Raw genomic sequence first — 18,552 nt, forward strand, 5'->3', positions numbered from 1 at the left:
TGTATATCTTAGTTGCAGGTCCTTCTAGTGGTGGGATGTGGGACGCCGCCTCAACGTGGCCTGACAAGCGGTGCCATGTCCGCGCCCAGGATCCGAACCTTGGGCCGCCAGAGCAGAGCAAGCGAACTTAACCACTCAGCCACGGAGCCAGCCCCAGCCTCCTGTTTCTTGCCAGTTCCCATCAGTTCTCTCTGCACACTGCATGCCACATCTATTCACTGCTCATTCCCTCTTGCCACGATCCTGGGGCAGGCTCAACAGCTCTTGCTCTGATTTTCCAGAGGCAGCCTTGCTTCCTGCCTGCAGTTCCCTCAGCACCTCAGGCCATCATACATGTTGTGGCTGGAGTCAGCTTCCTGACGCCTCGCTTTGTCACATCTTTTCCGCAGTTTAAAAATCCTGTAATACCTATTGCCCCAGGATTGAGTCCAATGCTGAGTTACCCAATAGTTATTAAGCCCATTCTTCTACAGTACCAACAAAGCCAGGGCACCAAAAGAGAAGGAGGAAAAATGTCTTTAAAATCACTTGATGTTGGATGTGGTTTAAAAGCTCTGATGTAATTGTAATGAGAAAAATCAGAACTTTGTTGGAGTTTCTTGCACTGATTTTACCATGTAGTTAGTATACATATATGTGCATATATATGTATATATCATATAAAATTAATTTTAAATTACAGATTACATAAAATATGTAATTTTGAGTTAGAATTCTCAGGGCCTATAAAAGTTTTGTCTGAACATTAAGTGCACTCTTCTGAGCCTAAATTTCAAAGTTCGCACAAATAATATGACTCCAATTCACCTTTCTTAATTTATTTTTCACAGTTGCCTTCCACCTGTCTTTCACTGCAGCCTCAGTCTGTACAGCCCACACACCCCACGCTTTCTCCCCGCCTTCTCTTCTGTGTACTCACTCCCCTCGGACTAAATCATCCATCCATCTGTCAATATTCTGTTTCTAATTTCTCCCCATCCTTTCAGGCCCAGCCCAACTGTCAATCTGGCTCTGAAATCTTCTCAGAGTTCCCAGGCTGATAGTAATTTCTTCTTCCTTTGAATTCACCAAAGCATGTTTTCCCTTCTCATAGTCCTGAACACTTGTGACCTTCTTTTACAGCATCATACATCCCTTACTTCTCCTACTGAAAGGTTTGCTCATAGAGAGCAGGCACCTTACCTCATTTATTGCTATATTTACTAGCTAGTCACAGACTAAACTAGTCACAGCCTGAACTAAGCACTCAGTAGTTTGTGGCTCAATAAGTGACTGAATGATCTGTTCAGACCCACTGTTTAAAAAATGCTCATTGTAAAGAATGCTGTTGTGTGCAGCTGCTGTGGAAAATGGTATGGTGATTCCTCAAAAAATAAACATAGAGTTACCTTATGATCCAGCAATTCCACTTCTGAGTATACACTTAAACAAAGTGAAAGCAGGGACTCAAACAGATATTTGTACACCCATGTTCATAGCAGCCTTATTCACAAAACACAAAAGGTGGAAGCTATCCAAGTGTCCATCAATGGATACATGGAAAAACCAAATGTGATATATACATACAATGAAATAGTATTCGGCCGTAAAAAAAGAAGGAAATTCTGACACACGCTACAACATGGATGATTCTTGAAGACATTATGCTAAGTGAAATAAGCTAGTCACAAAAGGACAAATATTGTATGATTCCATTTATATGAGTTATATAGAGTAGTCAAAATTATAAAGACAGAACATAGAAGGGTGGTTGCTAGGGAAAGGGGAGGGGGAAATGGCAAGTTAGTGTTTAACGGGTACAGAGTTTCATTTGGGGAAGATGAAAACATTCTGGAAATGGATGGTGGTGATGGTCGCACAACATTGTAAATGTACTTAATGCCACAGAACTGTACACTTAAAATAGTAAATTCTATATTATGTATATTTTACCACAATAGAAAAAACAGTTCAAGGAAAGAATGGTTGTTGTGCTTCTTTAGATGAAAGGTCTCTGCTTCTAGTGAAGTTGTGTGTTCATTGGGAACTGGAACTCCTCCACCACAGAGTCACTGAAACCTGAAACTTCTTGGCACGTTTTTGTGTTCTTCAGCACTTTGACATTAATATTTGTTACCAGAGTCACACGAAATTTTTGGTTGGAAAGAAACATACAATGATAAAAAACTGTGTAAATAAATAATTAATTGCACCAGTGATTTACATAGTATGCTGATAGTTTCAATTTCCCTTTTCATCTCTTAATTTTCAAAATTTGACTTAAATTCTTAAATATTCATTTCATGGCTAAAATTTTCAAAAGGTACACTAATTTCTGATTACTAAATTAATGTATGCATATTATATAATATTCAAACATTATTTAAAAATGTATTATAGTGGGCCTGGTGGTATACTGGTTAGGTTCCCGTGCTCCACTTTGGCGGTTGGGGTTCGCAGGTTCGGATCCCAGGTGTGGACATAGCACTGCTTGTCAAGACAAGCTGTGGCGGCATCCCATGTAAAATAGAGGAAGATTGGCACAAATGTTAGCTCAGCAACAATCTCCCTCACACACGCACGCACAAATATATTGCTTAGAAAGTGAAACTGCCCCATGATCTCAAGTGATAACTTTAGTTAACAATTTGGAGTGTGTGCATATATACGTCATTGGTAACAAAAATATTGTTACATTTACATGTATTATACTGCCAATGGCATTTTTACTTAGAAATATATTTTGGATATCTTTATATGTACAGATATCCATCTCTCCATATTTTTAAGCTACTGTACAGTATTCTATTGTGAAGTTACATCCTAATTTAACCCATATTCCAATTATTGGGGCATATTTCACAGCTACAGACAATGTATGCTGAAATAAGCAATAATATTCACATTTTGTGTGTCTGTGTATGTACTGGTGTATTTCTGAGTGCTAGATGTGGAATGGCAGGATCAAGTTAAAAGCACACTTATAATTTTAACAGATAGCTGCAAAATTTTAATTCTACTTTGGCTGGGCTTTCACTTCCCAAACACTTTGGCAAAGTTGTGACTGACTGTGTGTAGTAGAAGCTGATAGTTTAGATGTTTAAGTTCAAATACACAGATGCAGATGCCTAAGTCTGATCTATGGGTTTTCCCAAGTCCCAGATTCAGCTAGCTTATTAGGGTCACAAAATACCCTGATGGAATGCCCACACCTGAGCCAATGGATTCTCCAAACCCCAAGATCCAGCTTGTGTAACAAGGTAATGAAGGAAGTTTGGGATAGAAATTAGCAGCTGCTCTCCATCCCTGCATATCTGCCTTCCTCTCTTTAGATATTTGTTCATCCCATTAAATCTCACTCTTCTTAAAGTCCTCTGCTGAACAACAAAACCATTGCTAAAATTTCATAAATCACTTGCTGACATTACAACCTCACCATCCACAACAAATCCCAGCTCAAGTTTGGTGATTGTTTTGACTCTGATAATTACAATGTTTGTCAGATTTCAGAAGTGCAACAATTACACTTTCCACTTTCCTTGTGTCTTGTTAGCTTTACCTTTCGTGGCAAATTATAGATGGGCTTTATTTTTTCCATATCATCTTAGGCCATGTGGCCTTAAATGTTATTTTGTAATTTAGCAAAGGAGCTTTAAGAAGAAAAAGCAAACCACTTAAATAACTGTTGTTGGATTTGTATTTTCAAAACAAAGCCTATGGGAATAAAAATCGCTGCTTCTCCACCAAAACTTCCCATGATGCAAGTAAGGTAACTCAGGAAAAATGAAGACATTGTTCCTTTGCAAAGAAAGAGAAATGACATTTACTTACTCTTCCATTCATTTGCCTGACATTTATTGAGAACTTACAAGGTGCCAAGCTCCTGAATGATAATGTACATCATATCCTGCTCCCTCTACCTCCAACCTGGATACTGAGTGCTTTCTGTAAATATTGGAAATCTACCAAATATGAATTCTTGGTGTTCAAAGGAACATTTAAAAACATTTAAAAACCAAATTATTCTGGTAATTGAATTGAAAACTTGATTTTAGTGTATAAGTACACATACACATTTTTTCTTTTTGATTAAAAATTATTTATACATCTGTGCCCAGGATTAAGGATAATGAAATTCAACCACAAAAATGATTAAATAATATATAATTGTAGTGTTGGAATTTATCAGTTTAGAGTGGCTGCCTTCATATTCACCTTTCTTTTGATCTTCTGGTAGACGTTATTGTTATTGACTGCAAATGTCTCAGTATTTTTGCTCAGTGGAATGTGGCTTGACAGATTAATTATATGTTATCAGGCAGTTGAAGATCAACTAAAGATATGTGGCCACAAGAGGGATGCTGATGTCTTTGAGCTGTTCCTTTCTCAAAAGTAAGTGTACTCTATGTAAGAAATAGAAGAGCATCATATTACAATGTTTCATAGATTTCAAATGTTCTTTTCCATTGTTTTCCCCCTCAAGGACTGGAGAGGCCAGTACCACGCTCTAATTACTTTAGCACTCATTGACGTCACCAGTTTCTACTGGAGAGGCAGGATATTGACATGGATAAAACAAAGATTATGAAGCCAGGCTGAGTTTGAATCCCAGCTCTTTCTCTTCTTGTTGAGTGATCTTGGGCTTGTCATAAACCTCCCTGTCAGGGTTCTCAGGTTTAGCAAATAAAAATAGAGAATGTCCAGTTACATGCAAATTCAGAGAAACAAATGAATATAATTTCTCTTTTTTTTTAGTATAAATATGTCCCATATCACATTAGGACATTTGTTGTTTCTCTGAAATTCACATGTAACTGGATATTCTGTATTTTATCTGGCAACCCTGTTGCCTGCAATAACAATATGACCTGCTTCACAGGGTTATTGTGAAGATTAGATGAGTTAGTAGAAGGTAGGGGAGGGCCTGGTATACAGTAAACACTCAATGAGTGTCAGGACAGTCAATATTATTACTATTAGAGAATAATGATTCATGATACCCCTATGCTATAATAATAACAACTCCTACCATGTTATAACCACTAGCTAACAGCCACTATCCTAATTTTACTGAAAGGCAGGAGGACCTCTCTCTCATGTAACAACCCCCTTTAATACCACTCAACTTCCCAAGGTGGCAGACAGCAAAGTGGGTTCTTCTGCTGCGGAGCACTCACGGTGCCTGAGATAGAGCTCAGATGTAAGAGGAAGTGATGAGTTGGGCTGGACTTTGACACCACAGTTTTCACTGGCCACGTGACACCTGTGCAGCCACAGTTTACATTTGAATAACAATGACCTATTCCTACTCTTCTTTCCCCCCACTTCTTGCTTTTTAATCTCTGTGAATTCTATGTATTATTTTAATATAGGCTTGACATATTTCTACTCATATGTAATCTTTGGAACCCAGCTACTTTTTAAAGAAAAGGTCCTACTTTATCAATGATATTAGTCACTCTCTCTCTGGTGATTTCAGGAAATCATTTATTAATAAATATATTTCTGTTGTTATATATAAATATTTATTTTTAGTTTATTAGTGCAGAGAAAAATATTTATTTTTATAATGGTCCTGAATCTCTTGGTACTAAGAAAATAAATAGCTGATCAATTTAAGGTTTTTGAAAATACATATTTTAGAATGGAACAGGTAGGGTAGATAATTCTGACACACCTTAAGGTCATGTTCTGAAACTTTCTATAGATCAATTAGTTTTACTATAACGATAAACAAATAGTTTGTGTGGTCTAAAGATTGAATCTCTAAGCTTTTCATGATTTTAACAACTGTATGTTATTGATCATAAGGGTAAGCAGAGAACGATAAGAAAAGCTTTAAAACTCTAGAAAAAATGAGAAATATTGATCCTCTGACAGAGGGTAATTAGTGGTCTTCTCAACTAAAGGACAATGCATTTTATATCCTAAGAATACTAAGTTAGCATTTAATCCATCTGGGTACCAAAAAAATGTTTTCACTCCAGGTGCCAATAAACTGCGTAAATAGTTATTTTCCTAAATCTCTGTTGAACTTGGAAAATGGAAAGCATGTTATCAATGTCTCCTTGAGTAATCACAGAGAACATATACTGTGACAACAGTGTTGACAGATTATTGTCAGCACAAGTCATTGCCATCATTAGTAGTGGAATTTCCTCTCATTGTCTTCTGCTGACCTCACCTTAAATGTAACAGCCCATTATTGACTTAGGACAGGTTTATGGGCTGAATCAACCCTCCTGACTTGAGTTAAAGTCCTCTTAAAAATGAATCACTTTGTTACATTATCCAATAGCTGAAAATTCAGCATCAATACTACTAGTACAAGAAAATTAATGACAATAATTTGACACAGTTGATATTTTCAAGTATTAATGTATTAAAATAACTTTTCTAAGTGGGGTTTGAGTTTCTCTCCTACGATGTAATGATTGTTTTATGTTTCATGGGAACAGATGAAGCTAACCTACTATTATTATTGCCTAATGCAATAGTGTAGACGCACCAGGGTCCAATGCTTCTTCCCAGAAATAGGCTACGTGTCTGCACTGAGGCGTGAGAAGGCATTATGTGTGCAAATCTCCTGTTAGAAGTTGCTTTGGAGAAGCCTGGAATATTTTGCTGTGCTAGGGACGTGCTCAAAGATTAGTGGTGCATGTCAAAAGGGTGAGGTAGTCTGCTTGAAAAGTCTTCTGTTTGGGATAATTTGAGAATTCAAGAAAAAAAAAAGATTGAAAAAGGATTAAGAAAAAACTCTTCAAATCAAAGAAGGATGGGGAAGAGAGTGAATGAGAGAAAGAAAGGGGAGGGGCAAATGTTCCTTACAGAATATCAGCTAATGAATGTAAAAAGAATGAGAGCATTAGAAAATCACCATTTTATAATCCCAAATCTACTGATTCAGGTAAGGAACATCAATCGAAGCTAAAGCCATTGAATAAATAGTTTTGGGGGAACAAGATATACAAGTAGTCTCAGAGTTCTGCCCCACATGTTACTTTTCCATGATTAAATCTGTGCTTGTACAATGGAGATACAGCCTTAACCAAATGACTGAACTTAGCTTCACTAAGACTGGGACCAAGTGGCATCATTGCCTCCTGATGTGATGTAGCAATTACGACCTTTGTAAGTGAAAAATGATCTACCTTGAATTTCATCATGAGGAAGCAGTCAGACAAATCAAGAATGTGAGACAGGGGCTGGCCTGGTGGCACAGCGGTTAAGTTCGCACGTTCTGCTTCTCGGTGGCCCGGGGTTCGCCGGTTCGGATCCCGGGTGCGGATATGGCACCACTTCGCAGGCCATGCTGTGGTAGGCATCCCACATATAAAGTAGAGGAGGGTGGGCATGAATGTTAGCTCAGGACCAGGCTTTCTCAGCAAAAAAGAGGAGGACTGGCAGTAGTTAGCTCAGAGCTAATCTTCCTCAAAAAAAAAAAAAAAAGAATGTAAGACATTCCGTCAGACAACTGTCCTGGACTCTCCCAAAAGTCAGTGTTAAGGGAAAAAAAAGAGAGAAGGTGACTATTCTAAGTTTAAGAAGACTAACGAGCTATACCAACTGAAAATGCAAGGCAGGAATTGATGGCATTCAGGATTTAAAAAAACAAACTATCAAAGAAATGTAGGGGCAACAGGGACAATCCGAATATGAATAGTATATTAGATGATATTATTGAATTCTATTTCATTTTCTTAGGTGTGATAAGGGCATTGTGGTTGTGCAGGAGAATGTCCTGATTTGAGGGATGTGCACATGAAGTATTTAGGAGTGTGGGCACTGCAATAATGCCTGCAACATATTTTCAAATGATGCACCAAGAAAATCATCAACCATAAATAGATGTACTAGATGGACAGAGAATGAGCCTGAGTGTGGCGAAGTATTAGAAATTAGGAGAGCTGTGCAAGCATTCATTGTACTAGTCCTTCAACTTCTCTGTTTGAAGTTTTTCAATATAAAAATTGGTAGGAAACGTTTCTCTTGTTTAGAAATGTTGTTTGCATCATTTAAAAAATGTTTGCTTTCATAAAAATTAGAAAAATGTTAGTTCCTCCGTATCCCAAGGTTAAAAATGACTGTGAAAGGATGTTGCCACAAATGAGTTAACATACGTAATATTCATTAACATTAGCATTTTTAAAGTGCTTAGAGAAGGGCCTGGCACAGAGTGCATGTTCTGTAAGTGTTTGATAAGTGGAAGCATAAATATATACATATCTGCTCCAAGCCCATGATTCCCGCCCTGAGAAATAAAAGAGATCTGAATATTCCAGCCCACAGCAGTCAAAGGGCCAGCTACCCTCAGAGGCTTTACCCTCTTTGCTGACAGCTCTCCTCCCACCCCTTGTCTGTCCCTTTGTTGGGTGAGCTACTTCAATAAAAAGGCTCAGGACTGCTTGGGCAGCTAGAGTCCTGCAAGTTCAAAAAGAATGGGCAATATTTTGACCCCATATTTAATAAACAACAAAGGCAGAAGAAAACCCTTTACCCAGTCTCTGTCTCTTGGGGAACCAAAATTTCCACGTCTTAAATCCAGTCTGGACAACGTCAAAGCCAGAAGTCTGCGGACATGAAACAGGAGCAAATGATGTTTCCCAAAAGTACTTGAAAGTCCAGTATGTTCTGCGCTTACTTTTTTTCCTCCACTCTCTCCCCAGTAAGATCATTTTTTAATTGAGGTCCCAATACATTCAGTCATAATGAGGTGTAAATTTCCACTAATGTGATAAAATGATCCCCTTTAAGTATTTGCCTTAATGGGCTGACAAAAGTCTTAATCCAAATGAATGAAGTTTTAATGATTTCGGAAATGAGCACGTAAGTGGGCCAACAATTTTGAAAGGACAAAGAGAGAGGCCTTTCCAGTTACACCAAAGTCATACTATATAACCCGCCTTACCGGGTGAATTAATCGTTGCTAATGTTCACTTTTTTTTTCCTTTCCAGGGAACTGACAGAGGTCATTGATCTTTCTAGGTTTAAAAAATTAAAATACTTATGGCTACATCATAACAAGGTAGTATTATATTTTATCTTTAAGTAGCTCTATAATTAAATTACTATCTTAATTTCATGTTTTTAATAGAGCTAATCTTTAAAAGTGTTAATATTTATGCTCCCAATTTAAATTTAGGTAAGAAACATATATATTTAAATTAGTATATTGAATAGCACAATTTGTGAGCTGTGATCAGACTTCAACTTGACTTTTATCTTTCATGTGCTGTCAAAACTGCTCAGTGGAGGCTACTCCTTCCCAGGGTTCTGGAAGAAAACTTCGTCCATCTCGTGATAGTTCTCAGCTCTCTTATGTAGCTCAAATCTTACAGTCCATTTGAGTCATAGTCATAGTTCCAGTTCAGAACTGAGAATGTCTAGGCAAATCCATTTATCAACTTTCAATCTTGATTCATAAATGAGACATCCCCCTACCTCCCCTCCCTTCTCCAGCTACAGCTAACGGCTGATGGCCACCTGCCATCTTTATTAGCTAGGGAGGTGTGGTTAGTCGTTTTCTTTCTCTCTCACCTCCACCCCAGCCTTCTCCAGGGTTGGTATGGAAGGGGAAGGTGTGGAGGTAGAGGAAAGGCGAGGGAGAAACAAAGGTTTTATTTGATTTGCACCCTCTGGTACTAACAGATGTTCAGAGTTGACTTTTTTCTCTTAATGTGTTATTCAGAAGCTCCCTTGTGAAGTTTCTCCAACTCTCATTCCTCTTCGCTGGCCACTCCTGACCTCCCCTCCCCTTTTATCCTGGTGGTACTTACAACTGAGGGTCTCCCAGCCATGGAAAACTACCCTCTTGGGCAGGATGCTTCGCAAAGTGCCCCAGATCCCCATTGTTCCAATGGTCCTGCATGCAGTTCCCAGAAGTCACACACCTTTGTCCCACTATCAGAGGCCAAGGGGCTTGGTTACCTCCTAGTTGCTACCCAGACTGATCCAGCTTCTCAGAAAGTGCCAGGCACTAAGCCACCATGTCTCCAACTGTGGGGACACTCCTTGAGGTCACTGAATGTAGCCCTTGAAGCTTCTCTCAGAGGCTAGGGTTTAGGAGGCACTGTCCTCTCACCGGCTCCCCATAATGGGGCCTGACTGGGGCCCCAAGTTCTCTTCAGGTCGAAGAGCAGGACTGAACTAAAATCCAAACCCAAACAGTCATTACAGTTCAGTAGTCAGTAAATTATTCTCAATTTTCAAAAATTTCCCTTTCCAACAGCTTGTATTTTGTCCATTATAAACTGATAATCCAATCCTAATATTTTGAATTTAGACTTTCAAGCACTAGCTGATTCAAAAATAAATTTGAATTTTCAGCAGTAGTCTTCTCGTCACGCAGTAGTCCACATTCACAGCATTGAATCTTTAAGCAGCCATGTTTATGAAAGTATTTCAATGTTACATTGCATTTTCAGGGGGGTTTTTGTTGTTGTTTAACTAAGTGGAAAATGAAAGTGCTTCTAGTATTAAGTGTAAGCATGAGTCTTATAAACTTGAAATAATTTCTTGGAGAACAAACACGAAAACCTTCAAGGCCCCAGTCAGCTAACAACTGAAATGGAAAGTGCATGCACCACTTAAGGGCATACAAGTTCAAAACTCTTTTAAACACTCTGCCAGAAATTATCCTGGGTCACAGTGTGCCACTTCTGATTAGAAAAAGATGGAAATCATCAAGCATGGCAAAAGTGACGCATCCTTGTTTTTCATGTGAGCTCCTTGTGGTGTTCAGTGGAGTTGGATTTTGAAGGAAAGAAAATGTACAAATGGTCACAATATGTCTAAAGGGAGATGTATAATTAGAGATTTTGTAATTTTTTTGGCTTTCTGGTAGTGGACTCCATCCCACCTCTATTAGTCATTGAATTTTCATGCAATTGTCTTATAGATGCATCATGTACATAAGAAGAGATCGCAAATGCTGTCAACTATTTTACTTCCTTTTGCTTTTGAAGGGGGGTTGGTGGGGAAGGGATGTGACATGAGGCTGAATTCTCTTCTTGTGGTTGGCTATTTACGTTCAATAAATTAACTATGTTATTTCCAAAATTACCGTCACTTAACTTTATTCTTTAAAAAATAGACTTATTTAATCCATATAATACTGAAAGGACATCATACCCAAAATAAATTTTAAGTGGTCATGGGATAAGTCAATAAGCTAATGTGAGTTTTCCTTTTGATCAATAATTGACTAGTTGCTAAGTTGCCTGAGGATTTACATTCCATGAATGGGCATACTAGCTATGATAGAACTTCATCAAAATTCACATGTAAATTTTGATGATTAGTTTCCTTTAAAATCTAGATTAGTTGACCACTCTAGGTTGACCACCAAGAAGCTGTTATGCCAGTAGAAAATAGTATGGTGAATTGTGGTGAAAAACATCAACATTGATATAGGAATATAAATATTTAGAATTGTAACATTTTGTTAACAATGATCTGCATTTGTGACAGCATTATTCTTACATTGGTGAATATCTTAGACTACCCTCTATTTAGGAACAACTAAGGCACAAAGTAGTAAAATAAAATGGACACATCTTTTTTGTTTATTCATTTATTCAATCAACAATTTTGTTGAGGTGTATGTACTGGACATTATTGGTTGTCCACTCAATATCCATTCTCTCCTTTAACCTATCCAGCAGAATCTAGGACTGGGTTTTGGTACATACTTCCCCTCCTTTTTACTCAGGTAGGTGGGCCTATCCCTGGTTCCAGGGGGTAGATACTGAACTCTCCAAGCCAATCAGGAGAATCCCATCCTCCTTGTGAGTGGCTAGTCAATGAATGGACACATAACCCAATTGTGGTAATAGAGACATTGGAGAGACATCTGCTGGGAGGCTTCTGTGAGAGGTTTCCTTACTCCAAAAAGACAGGGCTAGAAGAGAGGTCCCTTATTTCTGAATTTGGATGTTTTCTTGCCTGTATGTGAAGCTAGGAACCATCCTACCAACTTGAAGATGCATCCAACATTTAGAGAAAAGCAGAACCCAGAGAATCATTGAGATGGTAAGACTGAGGCTTTCACAACCTCTGAACTTCTTGGTATATGAGATAATAAACGTTCTAATTGATGTGCCAGTTTGAGTTGATCTTAGAAGTTCCTTGGAGCCAAAAGCATCCCATCTGATACAGCTTATTCTGTACTTGCATTAGGCTATTGATAGAATACAACAATAAATGGGATGGTACCTGCTCTAGTGATAAAATTAGGAAGGCCAGAGGGAGTGGCTGTGCTCTTGGAGAGGACACTGCATTTGCAAATTGCCTGGAGTGAACTGAGAGAAAGCAGTAGTCTCGGGAGGCAATGAATGTAGTTTGGTGTGTTTGGAGCCTAGCATGGTAGAAAGGTGAGCACTACTCCCCATTATTATCTAGTGGATGCTAAAACTGGAACTTCTGGTCTGACTCTGGACTAGCAAATTCAATAGGTACTTGTTGTTTCTAAGGACCTCCACTGCCCCAGCTTTCCTAGGTTGGCTCAGGCAACTCTGGATCTTTAATTATGCTTGCTGAGGGTTTGTTTTCTCCTCCTCCTGCATATAGATATTCACCAGGTCTGCGTCACCTCCCTTTGTGGGTCACCTTTTTCTAATCTCCCCAGACATAAGCAGTGGGAGGCAGCTGCTCATTGGCGCATCTTAACTCAGCCCTTCTGAAGACTCCCTTCCTTGTCTCATCTTCTAGTGAGCCTGACCGAGGGGATTTTAGGCCCACAGTTCATCCTTTACAGCCTTTCATGCTAAGTGGAGTCGGCTCAGACAAGTGATCTAAGTGATTTGTCTTTTATACTACAATTGCAAATGGTCTATACAGTTGATTTGTTTGTGTTTTGGTTAATTACCTCGAAAATTTTCTTTTACAGATATTTAATAATGAGTTCATAATACTGGTGCCACAATGCTGGTATCCTTCTACTGCTGGAAGAACTAGCAATACTTTGGTATATTTCATTTGTTTCAGATTAGAATAAGCGTTTGATGAAAAACCTGTATAATGGCTCACCGAGCAGCTGTCCAAATGGAATAGGAATTTCTGCCATGTAGCAAAAACCAAATAGTTGGCAAATTTCACAAAACTAAATTAATATAAAAGTACCTCTCTGGCAAAGTCATTGTTTATAAACTTCATCATCTAAAATATAATTAAAATACTTATTTATAATAACATTTTCCACACTAGCTGACCAGAGAATGGTCAGATTAAAATCAACAAAATTGTTTTAAGAAAGATCCTGGGCTCATTCTTCTATGCCACTAAGATATGTTATTATTTCCCATCTCCCAGGCCTTCAGTATCTATTAAGAAGTTGGTACACAGCACAGATTTATATATTTTAGGAAGGTTTATTGATGTACAAAATTACAAATCATGACTTGAAAATTTAAATAATTATTTTTAATGTGCTGTTTTAAATGTTTGTAAAGAATTCTTTGAATGGCAGTACTTTTTTCAGGCAGCTTTACGACACGCCTTGTTATCATGAAATTTTAGTTGGTTCTTTTAATCAAGCTTGGGTATATATATATATTTATCTATTTACTATACATACCATATCTTATTCTGAACAATGATTTAGGGCAGAACAAAGCCAATGGTAAAGCATAAGAGCTATTAAATAATAAGGCAAACTCTCATGTATTCCATATAATTTGGGCTCTTGCATGTTTCTGTTACCCCAGGACATTAATTATATCCTGTATGTCAACTTAGTTGAAAGAATTCTATTTTGCCAAATATTTAAAGCCTCCTCTGAAAGTAAATTAACATACATAATCTAAATAAGCTTTCACTGCATGGTTGTGAAATTCATAGATATGTACACTATATCTCTAGTTATGCTTTAAAATGATTTATCCAAGAAATATAACCTACTTTTGGAAAAGAGCATATATAACAATTTTAGTAACATGGAAGAAAGAAGAGAAAACTTCAGAATGAAATTCTGTTTGTATTGGATAAAAATAGTTATTTCTGAATATTTTTAAAGTGCAGATTTTATTTTCAAGGATTGTGCATATTTTAAACTAAGACACAAGCAAATGCGTTGTTTTCATTTATTGGACAGGAACTCCATAAAAGTGAACTTAGGAATCTTGGAAGTACATTGAAAATTTTCTTTTTTTTCTATTTAATTCAGTGTATATTATTAAAATGCTCCCCAAACAATACTTAGTTTTATATAAATTTAGGAAATATTGTGACTTCAATGTCAAACGTACAATAATATACCCTTTTAAATAGCACCTAACTATAGAGTTTTTCAGAGTTTCATCATGTCGTCAGATCACTGGCATATAGGTCTTTCCCTCTAGGGTTTTCAACCTTGGTACCACTGATTCCTGAACTGGATAATTGTTGGTTGTGGGGGGAGTCCTATGCCTTTTTGGGTGTTTAGCAGCCTCCTTGGCCTCTACCTACCACATGCCATAAGAATTTCCCCCTGAGAAGTGACAACAAAAAATATTTCTAGACATTGTCAAATGTCCCCGGGAGGCAAAATCACCCCCTCACTGAGAATCATGCAATTTGGTAGAGTGATCTGTGGAAACCCAAGTCAAAACATCTCACTCTGCTCAAAACCTGCAATGGTTCCCTGTTACTTTCAGCCAAGTTCTTACGGTACCTACAAGGCCCTACACAAGGCAGCCCCTGATTCTCTCTCTAACCTCATTACCTCCCTTCTCTCCCGTGCTCGCTCTGATCCAGCCACACCAGGCACCATACTGTCTCTAGACCTATATACTGGCTAGTCCCCAAATGCTCCTCCTACAGATATCCCAGTGGCCCACTCCCTCCCCTTCATCAAGAGTTCATTCAGGGGGCCGGCCCGTGGCCAAGTGGTTAAGCTCGCGCACTCCGCTTCTGTGGCCCAGGGTTTCGCTAGTTGGGATCCTGGTCGCCGACATGGCATCGCTCATCGGGCCATGCTGAGGCGGCAACCCACATAGCACAACCAGAGACACTCCCAACTAGAATATACAACTATGTACTGGGGGGCTTTGGGGAAAAGAAAAGAAAACGATTGGCAACAGATGTTAGCTCTGGTGCCAATCTTTTTTTTTTTTTTTAAAAAGAGTTTGTGCAAATATTACCCCCTCTATAACACCACCTCCCTACTGGCACACCCAGTCTCTATGCTTTCTTTTTCCCCACAGCACTTATCAGCTGATACCATAATATATAATTTACTTATTGTACATGTTGTTTAATTTCTCTTTTCCTGCTGGAAAAAATAAGCAAGGATTTTTGTCTGTTTTGTTCACAGCTCTACTCCCAGAACTTAGCACAGTGTCTGGGACACAGTAGCAGCTCAACAAATATTTGCTGCATGGAAGAATGAGTAAACAAAGATACTAATGTTTTCTAATAAATGAAATATTTCCATTTGGTCAGAGAGTCACAAATGATATGTAATTGATCATAATTATAAGTTTGAGGAGGGTAAATTGATAATCTTTTGCTTAGCATTACGCTTTTTTGTTCATTCACAAATGTCAGGTTCTGTTTATTTGACATCAGAGCTAGGTCTGCCAAGTTAAACTTTTCTTTGCATAGGTGCTAGTCAAAGTAACAGAAATTCACTTAACAGAAACATACTTTGGCTAAGTTAAGCAGAAAAATAATATATTGAAAAGGTATTGGATAGGTATTAGGTAGCTTAAGAATCAACTGTAGAAAATTCTCAGGATCAAAGGGAGCCATGGTCAAAACCATTTCACAGAACTGATTTCCACAAACACTACTGACTTGCCAGTCAACAATGGAAGCCCCAGCTTGTGCTGCTGCTTGCCTGTCACCAGCACCAGCTGCTGGACCCCTCCACCGTCACCAATGCCACTGTTTCCACTGCTGTGGAGACAAACGTTGCTGTCTCCATCTCTGCCAACACCAGAATTAACTCTCAGCTATCTCCACTTCTTTGCATTACTAGTTCTTGATTCAAAGTCCAGAGGGAAGGCATCAGATTGGCTTGGTCTAGTCATGTGTCACAGCTACCTGGCAGGAAATCTGGAAAAGCAAATATCTTGCCTAATGGGGAGTAGGTTCTGATTCCCACCAAGACTCATTAGAGGAAGAATTCCTTGAATTTTGGGGAGGAGTGTTAGATGCCGGGCAGCTAAAAAATAATGACAAGTGCATCTCATATTTCATTAAATAATGTTTTGACAGATGAAAAGAAAAGAATAGCACCAATGTCTGTGTAAGTGATTCCTGGAAGAGGGTAGGTATTTAATAAGTGGATTTTGAACTGTGTTCAGGTATAGTTATGGTCCTGTTACTAATCAGCTGTTACTAATCAGATGATATTTAGGAAATTGCATAATCTCTCCAGAGTTCAGCTTCCTCTATCTAATATAGGGAGCATTTATTCTTCCTAACAAAGGGTTGTCATGATAAAGAAATGAGGTGGCATATGTGAAGTACTGATCAAAGAAACTCATACACATTTCAGTAATAACCCAAAACATAGCTAAACACTTTCAAATAATAATGATAAACAGGATGTAGCCTTACTACGTGTCAGGCAAATAAGTTTATATCTGTATATCTCTTTCTATATATTGAGAGAAAGAGAAACTATATATAATTATATTTTTAAACTATTATATTTCTCTTCTATTTTTTCCATTTCCTGCTGAATATTTTTGGGTGCATTTTAGACATGTTTTGGAGTTATTGCTGAAATACTATTTTCTATCACTCAATCTAATATTTTCCATTACTCAAAACAACAATATTTTCCATTTCTTCAAAGTATGTTCAAATTAATGTCATCTGGATGGTTTATACAGAAGTTCCTCCAAATTAAAGAGCCCAGTAACGATGTACTATAAGCCAGTTTTTGATTTGAGAGTCAGACAGACTTGAGTTTGAATCCTTGCTCTGTTACCTGGGGAAAATTGTCTAACTTCTCTAAGCCTCAGTTTCCTCCTAGATAAATGAAGGATAAAGCAAATAACATGGAGCTATTGTAAGGACCATATTAAATAATGTCTGTGAAAATATCTAGCTTACTACTCAGCTCATATCAGCACTTACTAAATATGAATCTGTCCTCTTTTCTTGACTCTAAGTCAGCAGTTCTCAACTAAGCACAACTTTGCACACCGCCCCCACCCCCACGGGACATTTGGCAATGTCTGGAGACATTTTTGATTCTCACAGTTGAGGTGTGCATGTTACTGGCAACTAGTGGGTAGAGACTAGGGATGCTGCTAAACATGTTACAATGCACTGGGCAGACCCCCAACCCCAACCAAGAATTATCAGGCCCCAAATGTCCATAGTTGCAGAGGTTAAGAAACCTTGCTCTAAAAGAAGCCTCCTTAATTCATTCTGGTATTCATTTTTCCCCACTATACCTCAGTTGTTACCTTTAAGTGCTTGACACTAAATGTATGAGCCTCCAGGTCTATAAAAAATAGTAGCTGTTAACCAATAAATAAATAATAGCTATTGTTTATTGGGCACTTACTATGTGCCAAGTCTTGAGCTAAGGTGTGATTTGTGAAATGTCACATTAAATATTAATGCTATGGCCATCCTTAGAATCAATAGTGTAGATTTCTCTAAATGGATAATTATAATAACATTTTACTTTAATAAAGGCTTGAGTTTCAGGACAATCAGCAGGTCCTCCAATTTCTGTTCCTAGATCTTGACTTCAACAACTTGCTACATTTCAATGTCTATTAAGTGCTGTGAATTCTACCTTGGAACTGTCTCTCATTTCGCTCCACTTCTCTCTTCTCCCACTGCCATTACTCTACTCTGGGCCACCATATATTCTTCTGAATTAGCGTAACACTTCTCCTATTCATTCCTGCCATTATACTTACTATTCCTTCTAAACTACATTCTTCCCTTCCATTTTCTTTCTAAAATAAAATAGGGCAATAGCACTCCTCTGCACAAAATCTTTTAAAAGCTCCCCAAGGTCCTCATAATCTGGCTTTATCTCTTTCCATGCCACTCCCCCTACACATCTGACCCCAACAAATAGTGCAATCTTAAAATCCCAATGATCATGACCAAGGATGTTAATGCTCTTGGGAAAACTTTGATTCTATGATCAAGATGAAACTGTTGAGTTTATTAGTATTCTTCCTGTGTTAATGAGTAATGCAAGAGAAATTAAAGCCTCAGCTAATTAGCAATGCTTTATTAATGTGTGATTGGCAGAGAACTGGAAAAAGGGAAGAAAAAGTTGTGGTTTCCACTGGTGTTCTTTTTCTATGCTGATGTCAGGTGTGGCTATCATTAGATCAGGGAGTGGTGAGGAGGACAGAAGGCAGTGAGTTGCTGTCAGGAAGCCAGTAAGAAAAGTAGAAAGGGATAGGCAACCAACTGGGACCCACCCCTCACTGCCTTCAATGACCCCTCCCACCTGGGGAAAACATGGTTCCTCTCATGACTTAACAAAAGCTGTGGGGAAATTATTGGTGGTCCTCCAGCATGAGTGCTGACATAATCTGGTGTAGAATGAATCCGTGAAATGAGGAGATGAGCAGCACACATGCCTTTTGTAGCATCACAATTTGTGAATGT

At 38.2% G+C, this 18,552-nt stretch overlaps 1 protein-coding gene across 1 annotated transcript in view; it reads left to right on the forward strand.

Annotated features, from left to right (window-relative positions):
• The window catches only part of LRRC72 (leucine rich repeat containing 72), a 44,768-nt gene that overhangs the window by 1,598 nt on the left and 24,618 nt on the right, over positions 1 to 18,552 (forward strand). Inside the window, exons 2-3 of the mRNA XM_046670409.1 lie at positions 4,298 to 4,371; positions 8,935 to 9,004. Coding sequence (XP_046526365.1) covers positions 4,298 to 4,371; positions 8,935 to 9,004 — 144 coding nt within the window. The remainder of the gene's footprint in view (positions 1 to 4,297; positions 4,372 to 8,934; positions 9,005 to 18,552) is intronic.

This window comes from Equus quagga, chromosome 8 (assembly GCF_021613505.1).
Source record: "Equus quagga isolate Etosha38 chromosome 8, UCLA_HA_Equagga_1.0, whole genome shotgun sequence".
Classification (NCBI taxonomy): domain Eukaryota; kingdom Metazoa; phylum Chordata; class Mammalia; order Perissodactyla; family Equidae; genus Equus; species Equus quagga.